General features: G+C 33.3%; 1 protein-coding gene across 1 annotated transcript; it reads right to left on the bottom strand.

Moving 5' to 3' along the window:
* Positions 1 to 36: 36 nt before the first annotated feature.
* On the bottom strand, positions 37 to 15458 carry LOC111631726 (rho GTPase-activating protein 26-like). The gene is made up of 14 exons (XM_023376033.1): positions 15283 to 15458; positions 12954 to 13053; positions 11073 to 11112; positions 10849 to 10986; positions 10154 to 10241; positions 8281 to 8339; positions 8047 to 8152; positions 5493 to 5652; positions 4931 to 5381; positions 4596 to 4856; positions 2690 to 2735; positions 862 to 903; positions 694 to 773; positions 37 to 615 (listed from the first exon to the last, which is right to left on the bottom strand). The coding sequence occupies exons 1-14, from the start codon at positions 15456 to 15458 to the stop codon at positions 524 to 526; spliced, it is 1839 nt and encodes a 612-aa protein (XP_023231801.1). The 3' UTR covers positions 37 to 523.
* Between the last annotated feature and the right edge of the window lie 706 nt (positions 15459 to 16164).

The following is a 16164-nucleotide window of genomic DNA, read 5'->3' as shown; positions in this document are numbered from 1 at the left end:
CCATTTTTAATTAGTTACTCAANAAAGAATATATATATACATATATGATAAGATCCAAAAGCTAGTATTATAATAAGATAATACTATTATGTAAAAGGCTAGCTGTATAAAAGTCAAAAGTATCCAATTATAATTGACTTTTATATCGCTGGGCTTTTGCATATAATATATGAACTCTCACAAATACCCACGATCTATACACAAACTCATACATAGATTATATCTAATTTTTAACAAAAGGTAAAACTTTCTATCATAAAAATAACTCAAACTCTAAGAATATAAAGTTTGAAAATTTAAAACTATCACTAACTATCTTATTTAAAGTTTTAAAACTGTACTGATTTTTCAGTAACCACTTATGGTAATGGCTTATCATGGAGAGAGATATTTTAAATGTAATATATATATATATATATATTTTTTTTTTTTTATTTAAATTTACATTATATAGTTTACCATTTAGTATTTTCAAAATATATCCAAACCCCAATAATTATTTACACAGGAATATATAATTAATCTATGGCAGGTATTCGACATAGTTTTCCGGAACAAGACCAATATGTCCATTGAGGTAGCCTTCAAGCCAACCTGGCTCTTTTGATGGTCTCACTAAATAAAATAATATGCATTTCATATTAAAAAAACTGTCATATAATAGAGAAAGAGAAATTAGACTCAGATTCTCACCATGATAGATTACTTGATTTGGTTCGAAACATAATTCAGATTCATTTTCTCCTATACAAGAATATAATGTTCTAACTCTCCTGTAAAGATGTAAAATTAATATTTATATTTAGAGATGGATTTTCAAGTATTTTTCAATATTGTAATTAATACGAATTGTATACAAACCTCCCCGTGCTGATAGATGGTGGAGGTAAATCGGTTTGACTTCTGTATAAACAGAGTAATTAATTTTAGACTAAAAAATAGTTAGAATTTTCTTAAGTATGTTTTTACTCAAAGATTTTCTGCAATTAAATAAATACTTCTTTTAACTATTTATAAAATTTTTAGTTTCAAGACCGACTTTATTTAAAAAATATTATCAGATATGAACTTACATTGTTTTTATACGTGTAAATTAAATTCATTTCTCTAATTCTGTGTAAGTTTTCACACATCTATCCTTATACTAGTAAGTGGTATGATGACACTGTTATTTCAGTCAGGTATTTTGTTAAAAACAAGAGAAAATAGTGTGTGAACATCAAATTTTGCTGTAAGTTAGGTAAAAGTATCACCAGGATTCGTTTGTCCATTGTAGCAAGTGTATAATATTAAATTAAGCATTATCATAGGCATTTTTACAATGAAAGAGAGACATTAATGGTAATACTAAGTCAGATTGCCTTCTTGCTTCACACACAATGAATAACAATGATTGGCTCTACAGTCTTCTGCAAATCAGACATTGTGATAGTAATTGTAACAAGTAAAAATGTAATGTTTGTTTGTTCCTACCAATTCCTTTGAAATTTTCACACAATTCGAATATGCACGTGTTTTTATATACCTGTAATATACACGTCGAAATTCCCCCCACTGGGGGAGATGAACAGGGATTAAGGCTTACCGTAAAGAACTCTGCTTCTATTTCTACTATTTTAGATGCGGTTTTTTGCATTTTTGTTTGCGTTTTAATAGGGTATGTCAACAGAATATACACTAAAAAGGTATTTTTCAATATTCCCCCCGTGGGGGAGAGGGACAGGATTAAGGCTTACCTTGAAGAACTTGGCTTCTATTATACTATTTTCGATGCGGGTTTTTGTGTTTTTGATTGCATTTTAATAGGGTATGCCAAGAGAATGTACACTAAGAAGAAACTTTTCAAAAAATTTCCCCCCACACGGGGGAAGTGTTATACATTAAGATACATTTTGACAACATCAAACGATTGCCTAATTATCGGGCCATATTATAGCCCGATAATTAGGCGATCGTTTGATGTTGTTATTATCTACTCGGGCTGTGAGTTGATGTTTATTTATATAGATACATTTTGAGCCACAACAACGCGTGGCGAGGTCTGTTAGTCTTTAATAAAGTTCCTCGCTGGCATTACACCAAAAATCAAGTAGGCTTAACAGATTTGGACAGTGATTTTGGTCTTCTGCTTGGCTGGATCAGTTTTACTGGAGGGGTTAGAGACTTGTTTGTAATTAGCAAAATTAGTCAGGTGTTCTGGCCCTGAAATTGAGCTAATGGCCCAACTCTAGATTGGCTGGCTGTCGTGTCCACAGAATCTGTAAAAGCAAAAAATCATAAGGAAAAGACTCTCCTGCTGGGATATGGAGACTCCATTCATCTACTTAGTCACTGAGGTTGGCATGTTCTTGTGTTTATACTTTGTAAATATTGTGTAAATAAAAGATGGGAGTTGTAGTGTCCTTTCTGACAGATTGTTATACACACACCTAACAAGGAGAAGAGGAGCTTGGGATCAACTCTAAAATTCACTCCATCTTTAGATAGAATAATAAATTTATAAAAACTTGTGTAGTAACAGAAATGAGCTTGGCTTACTCCTATAAAAGCAATATAAGTTGATATCTAAAAGTGTTTAATAAGATCAGCCATATAACCTATGTTTGTAAACTTTAATTCTTTATTATATTCTGGCTCTGATAAATTAATTGACATATACCAAAAAGATTACAATATTAACTTAACTTACTGAATTGTTCTTTTTGTTCTATCAATATCTAAGCAATTTCTGTAACCTGAAATTATATTTAATTAAAATATGTTAATTAAATACTTATTATAAATTAATGATTCCATTTGTTGATAATTAAATAATTCTATAACTATTTATATCATAATATTGATGGTGACTTTAGCTATAATCATGCTATAATAATTTACAAATATATCCATTTAATTTATTTGTCTTGTCAATTATTCTTAGATGAGCAAAACAGTTTAATTTCAGATTGAATAATATTGTGTTTTCTTAAGTATAACCTGCTATGGTATATACATCACACAAAACTGCTAGAATATAAATAAAACCTTTGCTCTGAAGTTTAATTGATATTGCAAACTCATGTCTATAATGATGACTACTCCATAGGCAAAAGTTTTCAATTTTAATTTAATATAATCCACCCCATTGCATAACTTGCACAGCAGGGCATAGCAAGATCAGTTACAGTAGGATGGCTCTAGAAAATTGTGGGATGCTAAAAGTTTATTATTTATACAGAGTGTTTTTTTTAGAGGTATACAAATTTAAAATGAAATAAAACACGTAAAAATAATGTTAATGGCCATGGTGTTGGCTTTATTTAAAAGATAATTTTATGCCATTAGTGTTTAAACATGATTTCGGGCATATGGGCGCCATGGCTGGCTTGAATGAAGCACAATCGAGAAGAACAATTTTCAACCACTTTATTGAGCAACTGCGGCCATATATCAGGAATAACGTGGCAAATGTTGAGTAACTTACATCCATTAAAAGTCACTGGTGTGCTTTATGGACAGGTGATGATGCCGGCCAAAATGTTACCATCAATGGCGAGCGCTTTTTGAGCCATGATTGCTGACTTCTTTATTCCTCAGTTGAATGGTATTGATGTGGCAGAGCCTTGGTTTCAACAAGATGGCACAACATGCCACACAGTGCGCGACACCATCAATTTATTGCAGGAAACATCCGATGAGCGCATAATTTCGCATAATGGACCAGTGAACTGGCCTCCACGATCGTGTGATCTCACACCTATGGATTACTTTTTTTGAGGATATGTGAAGTCACTAGTCTGTGCTGATAAACCACAGATGTTGGACCACTTGGAAGTCAACATTCGCCACGTTATTGCCGATATATGGCCCCAGTTGCTCAATAAAGTGGACAAAAATTGTTCTTCCCGACTGCACTTCATTCATGCCAGCCATGGCGCCCATATGCCCGAAATCATGTTTAAACACTAATGGCATAAAATAATCTTTTAAATAAAGCCAACACCATGGCCATTAGCATTATTTTTACGTGTTTTATTTCATTTTAAATTTGTATACCTCTAAAAAAAGGCACCCTATATTTTTCTAGATAAATATACAAATAGAATATCACCATCTGGACAAGAGACAGGAATGGCTCAAAATTTTCTAGGACTGGTTGAGCCATCCCTGTTCCTGCTCTAGCTACAGGCCTGCCTACATGCTTTTTCAAATTGTCTTTTCAAAACACACATACCCTGCAAGTAGTATGCACAAAAATATAGTAATTCTAAATGTAAATTAAGCTTCTTATTCTTTCTATTTGAAATAATTATAGTGCCAAATTGCTGCATTACAAACTTATTAGTCAAATTTATATAATGTTGGCTTTGTAAAGTAATTAATATTATATTGTACAGTAGACTCAATTAACTGGAAAGTGGATTAATCCTGAGATTCCAAAAATGCCTAAGGACAAGTCATTAAGTAATCACAAATTGCTTTATAATTCATCTACTTTGCAGGCAATTGGCCAGGAGGAGGAGGAGGAGGAGGAGAATGATACTTGTAATAAACTTCATCAGTGTGTAACTACATGAGATAGTTGAATAGAATATAAATATTCAAAATAATACCTGAGAAATGGCCATATTTTGTAGGATGAAAATCATCTGGACCCTTTCTGTTTTCATGCCTGTAATCTGCACTTCTAATACTGTCTCCAACTGTTGATAAACAATCAGACTCATAATTAATATTAGTTATTTGCTTTCCTCTAGGGCTTGTTTTAGGTGTGGCATAAGGTGAGTGATGAGAAACAGATGGCACTACATTTGTGCTGGATGGAGATAATCGAGAACTGTTTGAATCAGTGCTATTATTATAATGCAAATTATCTGAAAAAATTTTATATATATATTTTTTATATATTTCAGTTTATAAAATAATTTGAGATATAATCTTAACATACCTTGAAATGTAGGGTTATAAACACTTAAAGGTTTCTTTTTAACTGATGCAGGATATCTATGTGAATGCAAACTACCATATTGACCGTCACCAGTCTCCTTTTGATAATCTTTATATGCATATGATCTGGGTTGGTCAGGATGGAACAAGCTTTGTGGATGGACGTTTCCTATATAGTGTTTTTGTGAAATGGCATTTGAATTACTACTTTCTTCCATCAAGGTTCCGGACATGGATGTACGTAAATTGTGATGAGAAATCATCATTTTATTTCCAATACTGTTTGATATCCTTTCTGCATCTTCATAACAATAAGGTTCTTTTTCAATTCTTTCTACTTGTGCTGTTAATTCTCCCGAAAAGATTGCAGAATGACAATGGTTTACTGAAGATGATGCATAAGAAGGAAGTGGTCTTTTATTATCTTGTTCTAATGGAACTGTTCCAAATATCTGAAAACAAAAAAATCTACCATTTATTAAAGAATATATTTTTCTAAATTTACATTAATTTGAAATGTTAAATTGCTAATATAATTTAAGTGAAACAATAAAAGAAATGACCTTATCACAATATTCAATGAGGAACTCAACAACAATATTTCCAAATTTTATATCAAGCATGGCTGCAACATTTTGTTCTGGTTGTCTTAGTAATGTAGGACCAAAGCAAACTCCAAGATTTGATATCGTCATTAAATTTTTATCAGAATGTTTTGCTACTCTATAAAAGAAATTATATATAAGAAATTTGAAAGTAATTGAATATAAATTTGTTAAATTTATTTATAAAATCATATAATTCGTAAAAATGTTCAAAGATAGTTGAATTATAAATGTATTCTTTCACAAAATATCATGCCCACCAGTGACCGAGTGGATAAAACCACCGAACACTGGTAATTGGTTGTTGGTTTGGGCCTCTTTAACAGGCTGTCCACATGGAGTTTTCTGTGTTTTCTTCATCTAAATAGTGGCCAGTTTCCCATAAAGGACCTCCTGGGAGACATTTCCCTATGCAGATTGCCCTTGTGTCATGTTGCCATAATTGAATAAAACCAAACCTTTCACAATATCAAGATTACTTTTATTGTCTATTAAGTTTGACCAAAATCTTTTTTATAATTTAAATAGTTATATTCCTCATTTACTAGAGAAGAAACTATTAGCATGTTGAATTTATGACATAAATGTACCTGTACATAAACTTTATGTACAGAATGTGCCATTTTTAATTAGTTACTCAAAATATCTCAAAAAATACTGTATTTTTTGTGTGGAGACTATAAGACGCATCTTAATTTTTAAGCAATTTTTTAAAAAAATAACATTTTTACCATTATTTTTGTTAGCTACTAACAAAAATATTGTACTGTTAACGATAACACAAATCACTTTCAATTCAAGTTCACTGGCACCATAGACTGCAATGACGCGTCATAGGCTAGACAGTGTTCTGGGTTTGTGATGGCAGGGCGGGAGGGAGACGGTGTTAGCAAGCTTGTGAATTCCCGCAACTCATGTTTGTCGCATCGGTGCACTGCTGCTACCAGTTGAATTCAATGTTGCCAGATAGAGATAGGTTTTCCGTGGCATCAAATATATGGCCATTTTTAAGACTGGCGGGAATTTTAAATCAAACACTGGACATTTTTATATTAATTTCGAGTATAAGATGCACCTGAATTTTGGAGGCAATTTTTCAAAGAAAAAAAGTGCGTCTTATAGTCTGTAAAATACAGTATGCATCCTTAAATGTGTCAATCTTCTAGAAACCAGGCAGGTAATTAAAATATCAAACACACTAGCCTTATGTTTCTCCCAGAAGGATGAAAAAAGTGGTTGGAGGAGAACAACATTGTCCTGTTAAAAGCAGATAAGAACAGGTCTATAGTTTTGATGAAATGAGCTTCTTATAGAAGAACATTACTAAATTACATAAATGAAACAGAATGTGAAAAGATTCAAGAAGATTATATAGATTGTATGCAAGCTAGAGTAAAGAAATTTGCAAGTAAAACAGTAGTTGATTCACCTGATATATTTCACTTATTTGCTTTTGCGAAGACACGAACCAGGACAGGGTCTGCAAACTGGAAACAGTGCTACGCAACCTTCTCAGCAAGCACCTAGAGGGCTACCCATTTATAATGTCAAATGCAATACAAATGATAGAGGTTTTAAGGCAATACTCTATTACCAACAATGCTTGGATTACCATCTTGGACTTCAAATCATTATATCTGTCCATTAGATTGGAGCCTTGTTTCTGTAGTCTCCATGATTGGCTCATACAGAAGGTTACGAAATCAGCATACCATCAACAAATCCTCAAATTATTGCACTTGATGTGTTATACCTCTTATATCTGACAGGAAAACATCTACCTACAGAAAAGAGGGGTCCCCATGGGTAGTCCTTTATCTGGGGACGTACCTGTAATGATGATTTGACTCTTGGAGACCAAAGTCCTACCTAAATTCCTCCAGCACATCTGCAATTAAAAGAGATATATTGATGATATTTGTATGGTTTGGAATAGTAACCCTAACATAGATGAATTCCTCCAGTCCATGAACAACAATCCATAAGGCTTGCTTTTACAATTATACCAAATGAACAACACCAGTGCCCACTTTTTAAATATTTCAATTTATTTTAATGGTAACGGCTTTGATATGAATGTATACCATAAGCCAAATTTTGTTCCGTTACATATACCAGCAGATTCTAATGACATGTTTGGATATAAAATCGCTGCCTTTAAAGCCCTCATAAGAAGGGCATTGAAGGCAGCATACACACATTGTAATATAACAGAAGGTACAAAGGCAAATCTAGAACACATTGCAGACATAGCTACAACACATACAGTAGCTACCCCAGGAGCTTAATTTACAGATTGGCCTGCACACAAGACAAAAACAATGGAACCAGAATGTCCAAATAGCACTGTTCACATGCACAATACATAAAACCTGACTCATCTGATGTCATGTTAAAATGCCCAGCCTAATGTCCCACTTTTTACATTTCAGAATCTGGTCACTTTATATATTATGATATATAAAGTGACAATTATAATTGACAGATATATTATAATTGACAGAATTTTTACCTGCAAAGATGTTTGACGAGGAGTTCTAACATTTTAAAGTTCCTTCTTGGTAACTGATAAACCAGTGCATGGATATCTGCAATCTTTTGTAATTTATTATCTTGTTCTAGTAAAGATTGAAAAAAGAATTAAAACTATTTTTAGCTTTTTTAAAATGTAATTTAAAAATTTATTTTATATAATTATAAATTTTATTTGTTAAGTAAAAAAATTAATTTATGTAAATTCACATACTTGCTGCAGTTATAAAGGCACTGTGTAATTTGAATGTTAACAGAGGTTCAGCAAGATTCCTGAATTTAATAACAAAATTATACTGTATAGTAAATTTGATATTATGTAAATAATATCTATATTAAAATAATGAAACATAAATTATATGAAATAGTTAAATTAATATGCCTCAATGTCCTTAATTAATTATAATCTTATTTTTATGCTCTTTAAAAGCATAACAATAAGAAAAATCTTATTCTTATGCTTAAAACTGCTTAAGAAAAACTGTTATCGGTGACACCTGCAGACTATAAAAAAAAGGGGGCACAAGCTATAAAATACAGGTATTCCTTGATTAATGCAATTAATTAATCTCTCGATGCTACAGTATATATCAAAATTGCATTACTCAATTACAGTGGTAACTTAGTACTCGACCAAATGAACAATCCGAACTCTCTAGAATAAATATTTGGACTGCAATTTGAAAAAATTGTAGACCTATAAATTCCCATTGTCGTCCTCTGTCTGTTGTCCTTCCTTAATCTCGAGAACAGAGTCAGATAGATTAAAACCAAGTACAGATATGGAAAGCATAGGGGTAGGAAGCTCCAATTAACTACAGTAGAGCATCGATTATTCGACCCCCGATTAACCGTCACATCAGTTAACCAACCGTTCTAGTCGACAAATTTCAAATGTCCACTAGTGATGTGGCACTACAATATTTGGCTACGTCTTGGCTACTTTAATATTATTTGTTAAATTTTTGCGTGTTTTAGCTGGCAACAGGCTCGACCATTGAAGGGAGGCCAGTATTTAAACGAGACATAATTTTCTAATTATGAATGGTTGTTTGTTTTGTGAGCAATAAAATAATTTAAAAATAATTTTTAACAATACAATAGCAACGATTATTATTAAAAAAAAATTTGTTAGGCTTAACATCGATGAAAATTCAACGCAAAGTTGGTTAATAGCGATATACTAATATACTAATTACATGGGATATACTAATATACTATACTAACAATGTATTTTTTTCATTCTTTTCGGTTATCCGACCAACCTGAGTTCCTAATTGAGTCGGATAATCGATGCTCTACTGTATATATGAACTTCCAGCCTAGACCAGAAGTCACATTATTTCAATTTAAAAATTTTCCCCTGAAAGAAATTAGGTGACCAGCATGACTCTATTGTTAACAGGAAAAGTATGATGTACAGGGACAAGACACTACTAATTTGAGGTGGAGAGCATATATTTTAAATGAAATAAAATAAAAAATTGTAGCCCAGCATTGTGACCATGTTGCAATAAATAATTGCTTATTTTATTTTAATTTTATCATCGGTAAAAATGTTTTCTGTGATAAAAGTGAGTAACTACTTTAAAAATAAAAGTGAAACCTTAGAGTGCCCTTGGGATTAAGAAAAGGGCAACGTGACGACAAAGGGGGCATGTGCCTCAATGTATGGGTGCTACTGACTGTTATTAAAGTGAATGCCAATAAAGCAGATATTTGTTATGTTAGCAGAAAACAGTATAAAATTTGTGTTTAGACTTCTAAAGAGTATGAAATACACTAAGAATTTAAGAGGCACCTTAAATTTAAAACAAACATACTTTATCACGTATGAGGAGCATTCATAAAGTTCCCAGAAAGTGGTTATTATTCATAATCAGATACCTATATTTATAATTAATTGAGCAAGCATAAAAAGGTTGAGACTTGTTTTATCGGGTATTTGTGTAATGATGAAATTTTTTAAAAGTTTTAAAAAATGCATTTAGTGCTATAATTATCAATGTAATCTCAATTTTATAAGAATTTAATGCATAAATTTTAATTATTTAATCAAAAAGTGAATGTCTATAAATAATACCAACCTGAAATAATTTTTTAGAGCACTAGTGATTGTTTTAATTTCCCATTCATTTGTATCTTTTAAGTTGATTTTTTCTATTTTCTGTTTATCTACATTGAATATAAATAAATATTTAAAATAACTAGAAATAAAATTAAATTTGCAATAAATATAAACTGTAATCTGAAATTTAGTCTATAATTTGTACATTTGATACATGCATTCAGACATTTAGAGTGGATTTGCACACTCAAGACATAGCTCCAAACCTTCTTTGTAGAACCTTCTAAACAATTCTCCAGTACCTTGATAATGACTAACGCTTGTGCCCCACTTTATATCAATGACATTACACAGTGAATTTAACCTGGAGACACATTAGATTAATGGAACATTTTAAAAAAACGCAACGTTTACGTTTGACGTGAAGAAGATCCAGCTGAAGGATCGAAAGCGTTAGTCGTTATCAAGATAATAGGTACTGGAGAGTTGTTTAGAAGGTTCTACAAAGAAGGTTTGGAGCTACACTCAAGATAACTCGAGTATATAAAGGCATAAACAATAATATATAATTGTGTATATTTTTAACAGCATGTATTGTCAATGAATCAAACAGTAGATTTTAAATATAAAATATTATCTGCATATGTTTTTATTTATGTTAATGTTTCTTTATAAGAAAGTAAATTTTGAACAAAACGATATAATTTTTCTTACCAAGTGCTATTTGAGTGAGCTTATTTACTTTTGAATTGACGCCAACGAGACGATAAAGACCTTCATCTTCCAAACCTTGAGATTCGATCACTTCTATACACTTCTTAACAAAACTGAATCCTATGTCATCTATTTCATCTAATAGAAAATAAATTAAGCTGTTTAATATAATTATTACTTTATGATTAGAATACATTTTGTTAAAAGAGAATTTACTTATTTACATTTTTCTTGATATGTTCCTTTACTTGAATGATTGGCAAGCTGAAATATATGCTTAATTTTAATAAAATAACTTAATTTACATGACTAGAATTTAATTGATAAATTTTTAAAAATATCAAAATTTATCTCCCTGAATCTATTATTTAACCTTCTTGTTATGTTTGTTGTCCAGTAGCTACATCTAAAGTGAGTGCTCAGGTACTGTTCCCATGATGTATCATCAATGATCGCCACCTGGCGGACTCATTAATAATATTTTACAGTTCAAATACAATACATATTACATCTCAAATAGAATACATGTTACTCTCCCTCTTTTACACAAAGTCTTTGAAACATGATGGCCTACAAACCACCCGATCTGATCGAGTCACCAAGTTTGCAGCTTCACTGCTGTTCGTCTCCTGATTTTCCAAATGCTCATTCTCTGTGTTGCTTTCCTCTATGCTCATTACTAAATGCTATCATACTGCTTCAAATTGTAGTATTCAAATCATTTCCAGGAAGCCCCCCATTGACCTGATTATCCAGCTCAATGGGAAGCTACAAATCATCAAATAAGGAGAAGAAATTAATTCCAGTGCCAGTCTGATCAACTGCTAAAATTATGAGTCTTCTCCATATCCATTCTCCAATACCCTTCTCTGTGAAAATGATCTCAACAATCTCGATAACTCTACTTCACAAATCTCCACTGTGGAAATCTTCACTGACAGGTCCAAAATCCATGACTCTATCGCCTGCAGTTTTGTTGTCTACATCAATCAGGTTGAAGTATACTTCCAGCAATATCGTCTCAGTCACTTATGTATTGTTTTCCAGGCTGAGCTCCTTGCCATTAAAATGGCCCTCCTCCAGTCTACAAACAACTATTTCTCCAGTTACATCCAAATCATCACTGACTGTTCATCTGCTTACTCCTTAATCAAGGGCAATAATCTACACCCACTTGCCACTGAGATCAGAAACATCATCAACTGCATTAGTAATACCATCTCCATTACCTGGGCATGTGCCCATCAGGGCACTCCTGGTAATGAGTGTGCTGACCAGCTTGCCAAAGCAGCCACCACGGACAATATCATCCCTGTCATCTATGAAAAGATAAGCAAGCACACCTTATGCCAGCTCCTCTGGAGGGACATCCTCTCTACCTGGCAAAACATGTAGAACAGTAACAACACCTGCATTACCTATAACTATATTCCAAATGTTAGTGAGTTTATGAAGCTTGACTGGTTTGTGCCGAGCTACCGTACAACTCAGTTTCTTACTGGACATAGAAAGTTCAGTGCATATCTCTCCCGCTTCACCAATCATCCTTCACGTCTTTCTCCTTTCTGTCAAGTTGAGGACAGTGGGACTCATTACATTTTTGACTGTCCCATTCTTGAAGCAGAGCGACTGGAGATTAGAATTATATTACAGAACCTTGGCATCCCTTGGCCATGTCATCACTCCGACCTACTTATTAACAAGGAAATCTATTTTGCCTTCTCCAGACTGGCAAAGAAATACTGCCAACTGCAACAGCTTAATCTTGTAACATGTAATTCCCAGCCATACTGCTGTCTACTGTATATACTCCGGTTTTATGTTACTTACATATGTTTTCTTTTATGTTTTGTCTTTGTAACTTTTATTGTTTTGTCATGTATTGTATCTGTATTGTTTTGTTCTGTTATGTATAGCATTTGTATTGTTTTGTTTTTTCTGTATTTTGTAGTGCTAAGGTTTGTTTTGTGTATTATTATTATATTTTATATCACTCTATTGTATATTCACTGCTTTGTCACATATCTTTGGTTTCTCCTTGTATTCTATCTTGGTCATGCTTAATGCAACACCAAGTATGTACTTTGTACTTTAATAAATAATACTGACTGACTGACTACTGACTGACTGTCGCTTTCCTCTCTACTACTGGAGCTATTTATGTTTTCCTCTGGTTCACTGGCTTGTTCATCTTCTTTTGGTGGTCTAATAATTCATTTGAATAATTCTGTATATTCCTAAATCTATTCACATTGAACTTCCTTAAAAATCTTTGATTATGAATGAAGTATTTATCATCTTTGTCTATACGCACAATATAAGACCTTGGTCGATATCTGTCTATCTCTATTATTTCACCAGGCTCCCAGTTTTTTTTTTTTTATCGATTTGTATCATCATTCGGTCATGTGGATTTAGGTCTCTAGCATTCCTCTCGAAATAGTATTTCTGTACTTGTTGTCTTTGCAAATGGCTTTTTCTAAATTTGTCTACAACTATTCTAGGTTTCATTCTAGGAGATTATTCCTCATGGGCACTTGCCCTCTCACAACCTATGACCATAAAGAAGTTGTGTTGCGGATGAAATACCTCAACCTAAGGGTGTACTTCTGTATTCCAACAAGGTCAGATAAATGTCCTTTGAATCATAGACTGCTTTCTTTAGTAATTTTTTGATAGTCTGCACATGTCATTCAATGAAACCATTAGACTGAGGGCTTCATGGAGGGCTTGTCTTATGTGTTATTTCCTAGTCTTCTAAAAATTGTTGAAAGTGTTTGTTTACAAACTGGGGATCATTACCTGAGTATACAATTTCTGGCTTGCCATGTCTGGAAAATATCGATGTTGGGAATGAGTGGTGTTCTGATGCATACAGTAAACTTCTGGGAATCATGAAAATGTGTCTTCTACTAGTAGATAGTATTTACCAAATTAATGACAGATATCAGTGGTGACAATTTCCCATGGTCTTGTGGAAAATTCTCTGTTAATAAGCATTTCTTTCAGATTTGAATTTTGATACTTTAGACATTCTGGACAGTTCCTTACAACATCAATTATTTCTTTTTCCATGAAAGGCCAAAAAAAATGTTCTTTTGCTCTCCATAATGTTTTATTGATTCCCATGTGATTATAATGTAGTCCATCAATTGTCTCTGCTCTCATGCTCTTGGGAATAACTAATTGTTCACCTTTACATACTATGCTTCTCACTTCACTCAGGTCTTTACGAAACTTCCAATATGGTTTGACTAGTGAATCTATCGTGTTTTTCTATTCTGGCCGACCTCCCTTTATTATGTTAATCAGTGACTGTAACTCTATCTCTTTTTGTTTCATGATGAAGCTTTACAAATTTCTTTGGAGTAATGCTACAGTAATTGATAAGATTAACTTGAGCTTCAATGTCAGATTCTATCACATCAAAATTCTTGTCTGCATAGTTAGATCGAGAAAAGGCATCGGCCAACACAAGTTGTGATACTGATCCAATGGCGTAGCAAACATAACTGGCGCCCAGAAACACATAACCTCTCCCTCCAGAAACACATATACAGTAGTTTGTCTTGGAGACCATTTGGGCTTCCCTCTGCGAGTGGCACCCGGTGCATGATACACCCCCTTGCACCCCCCTCACTATGCCACTGTCCTGGTCAGTATTTACCCTAAAATTCTAATTTTGTAAGGTAATCCTTAATCTCTGAAGGCATAGTGGGCATTTATTTAGTGACTTTTGAAAAATTGTTTCTAATGGTTTATGGTCACTCTCAATTGCAATTTCACGACCATACAGATACTGGTGAAAATGCTGACAGCCAAACACTATTGACAGTGCCTCTTTCTCAATTTGTGCATAATTTTTCTGGGTCTCCGTGAGAGTCTTTGATGCATAAGCTACTGGAGCACCTTTTTACCATCTTTGTCTACGCACACAATATAAGACCTCCCAATATACAGCTCCCATTCCATCTTTTGAACTATCCACTGACAGTACTAGTGGTTTATCTTTATCATAAAATTGTAAGATTGGAGTGCTGCTCAAGATGTTCTTTAGTTTCAAAAATTCCTTATCTTGCCACAAACAATCCTGTTTCAGTAAAGTCTTTAATTTTGCAGTATGACTAGTTAAATTTGGTATAAACTTTGCCACATAAGTTATCATGCCCACGAATTGACTAAGTTCTTTTAAACCAGTAGGCTACATATTTGACTTCCTTTAGTTTAAATTTGCACTTATCCTTATTGAACCTAACCCTTTTTCCTTCAGCTGTCTTCAGAACCAAATTCTAAGATTCTGTCATGTTCTGTGTCTTTTGCATGAATGATAAGATCATCAATGTAAATCTTCAATACGAGCAAAAATTTCTGTGAATGTTTTGTGAAAGATCTCAGGAGCATTTGTCAATTCAAAGGGAAGTCGCAGAAACCTACATCTCCCAAAAGGAATANGTTGAAATAACGTAGTAATATTTGGTTATGTCGGCGGAAACGTTAGCGATGGCGAACTGAGCTTCGAGTTGGGCAAACCAGAGAGTGGGATTGTTTTTCCAAAATGGAGGTGGCTTGACTGCCACTCGAGAGATTTGCGGAACGCCGGCTGACTCCATTATATCGGTTGACGAAATTTTCCAAAATAAAGATATAAAATTGTTACTGACCTTCTTAAATTACAGGAAATAATTAAGTTTCGTTTTTCTGATCTAGTGGCTGTACGATGGAGATAGATTGTCCTTGCGGGGCACGTGTCTTCTTTGTTCGGCTCACCAGTTTTGGTGCCCTAAACTCTATGCTAATCGTCCGATGTTGTAGAGAATACGTCCAGTCGATTTTTTGTATCCCTTTCTTTATTTGACAATATATACATATATATACAGTAATGTACAATATTACGGCCCGACATCGATCGAAGATTTTAAGTCGTTTTGGTAGCGTCCGTATCCAGTGGCTGTTGGTCGGAAGTGAGTGACCAGTTCAAAGTTCACGTTTATTTTTCTTGCGCCCTCTATCGGCAGAATCGGCCCGTAGCCGACGGGCGCCACAATAGCCTTTGTAATCATCCTTTAATTTAAGTTCACAGGGTTTTATTTTGATCCTGCTTATGCCTTCAAATACATTCCTGTATTTAGTAAAATAATCACTTTCCATTTTTATTTCTAATACATTTCAATTTCTCTGCAGTATATTTAGTTTTTCAATACTCTTGAGTCCTAAAATAGGTGCTGCTTGGTCAGTTGTCTTGACTATTATAAAATTCAAAAGTTCCTTGACCTTATCCTTAGTTTGTACTGTTAAATCACAAGATCCTAACACCTT

Source organism: Centruroides sculpturatus, unplaced genomic scaffold (assembly GCF_000671375.1).
Source record: "Centruroides sculpturatus isolate CEXI.00-Female unplaced genomic scaffold, Cexi_2.0 scaffold756, whole genome shotgun sequence".
Classification (NCBI taxonomy): Eukaryota; Metazoa; Arthropoda; class Arachnida; order Scorpiones; family Buthidae; genus Centruroides; species Centruroides sculpturatus.
Note: the sequence above shows the minus strand (reverse complement) of the source record. Positions and strands in the feature narration are given on the sequence as shown.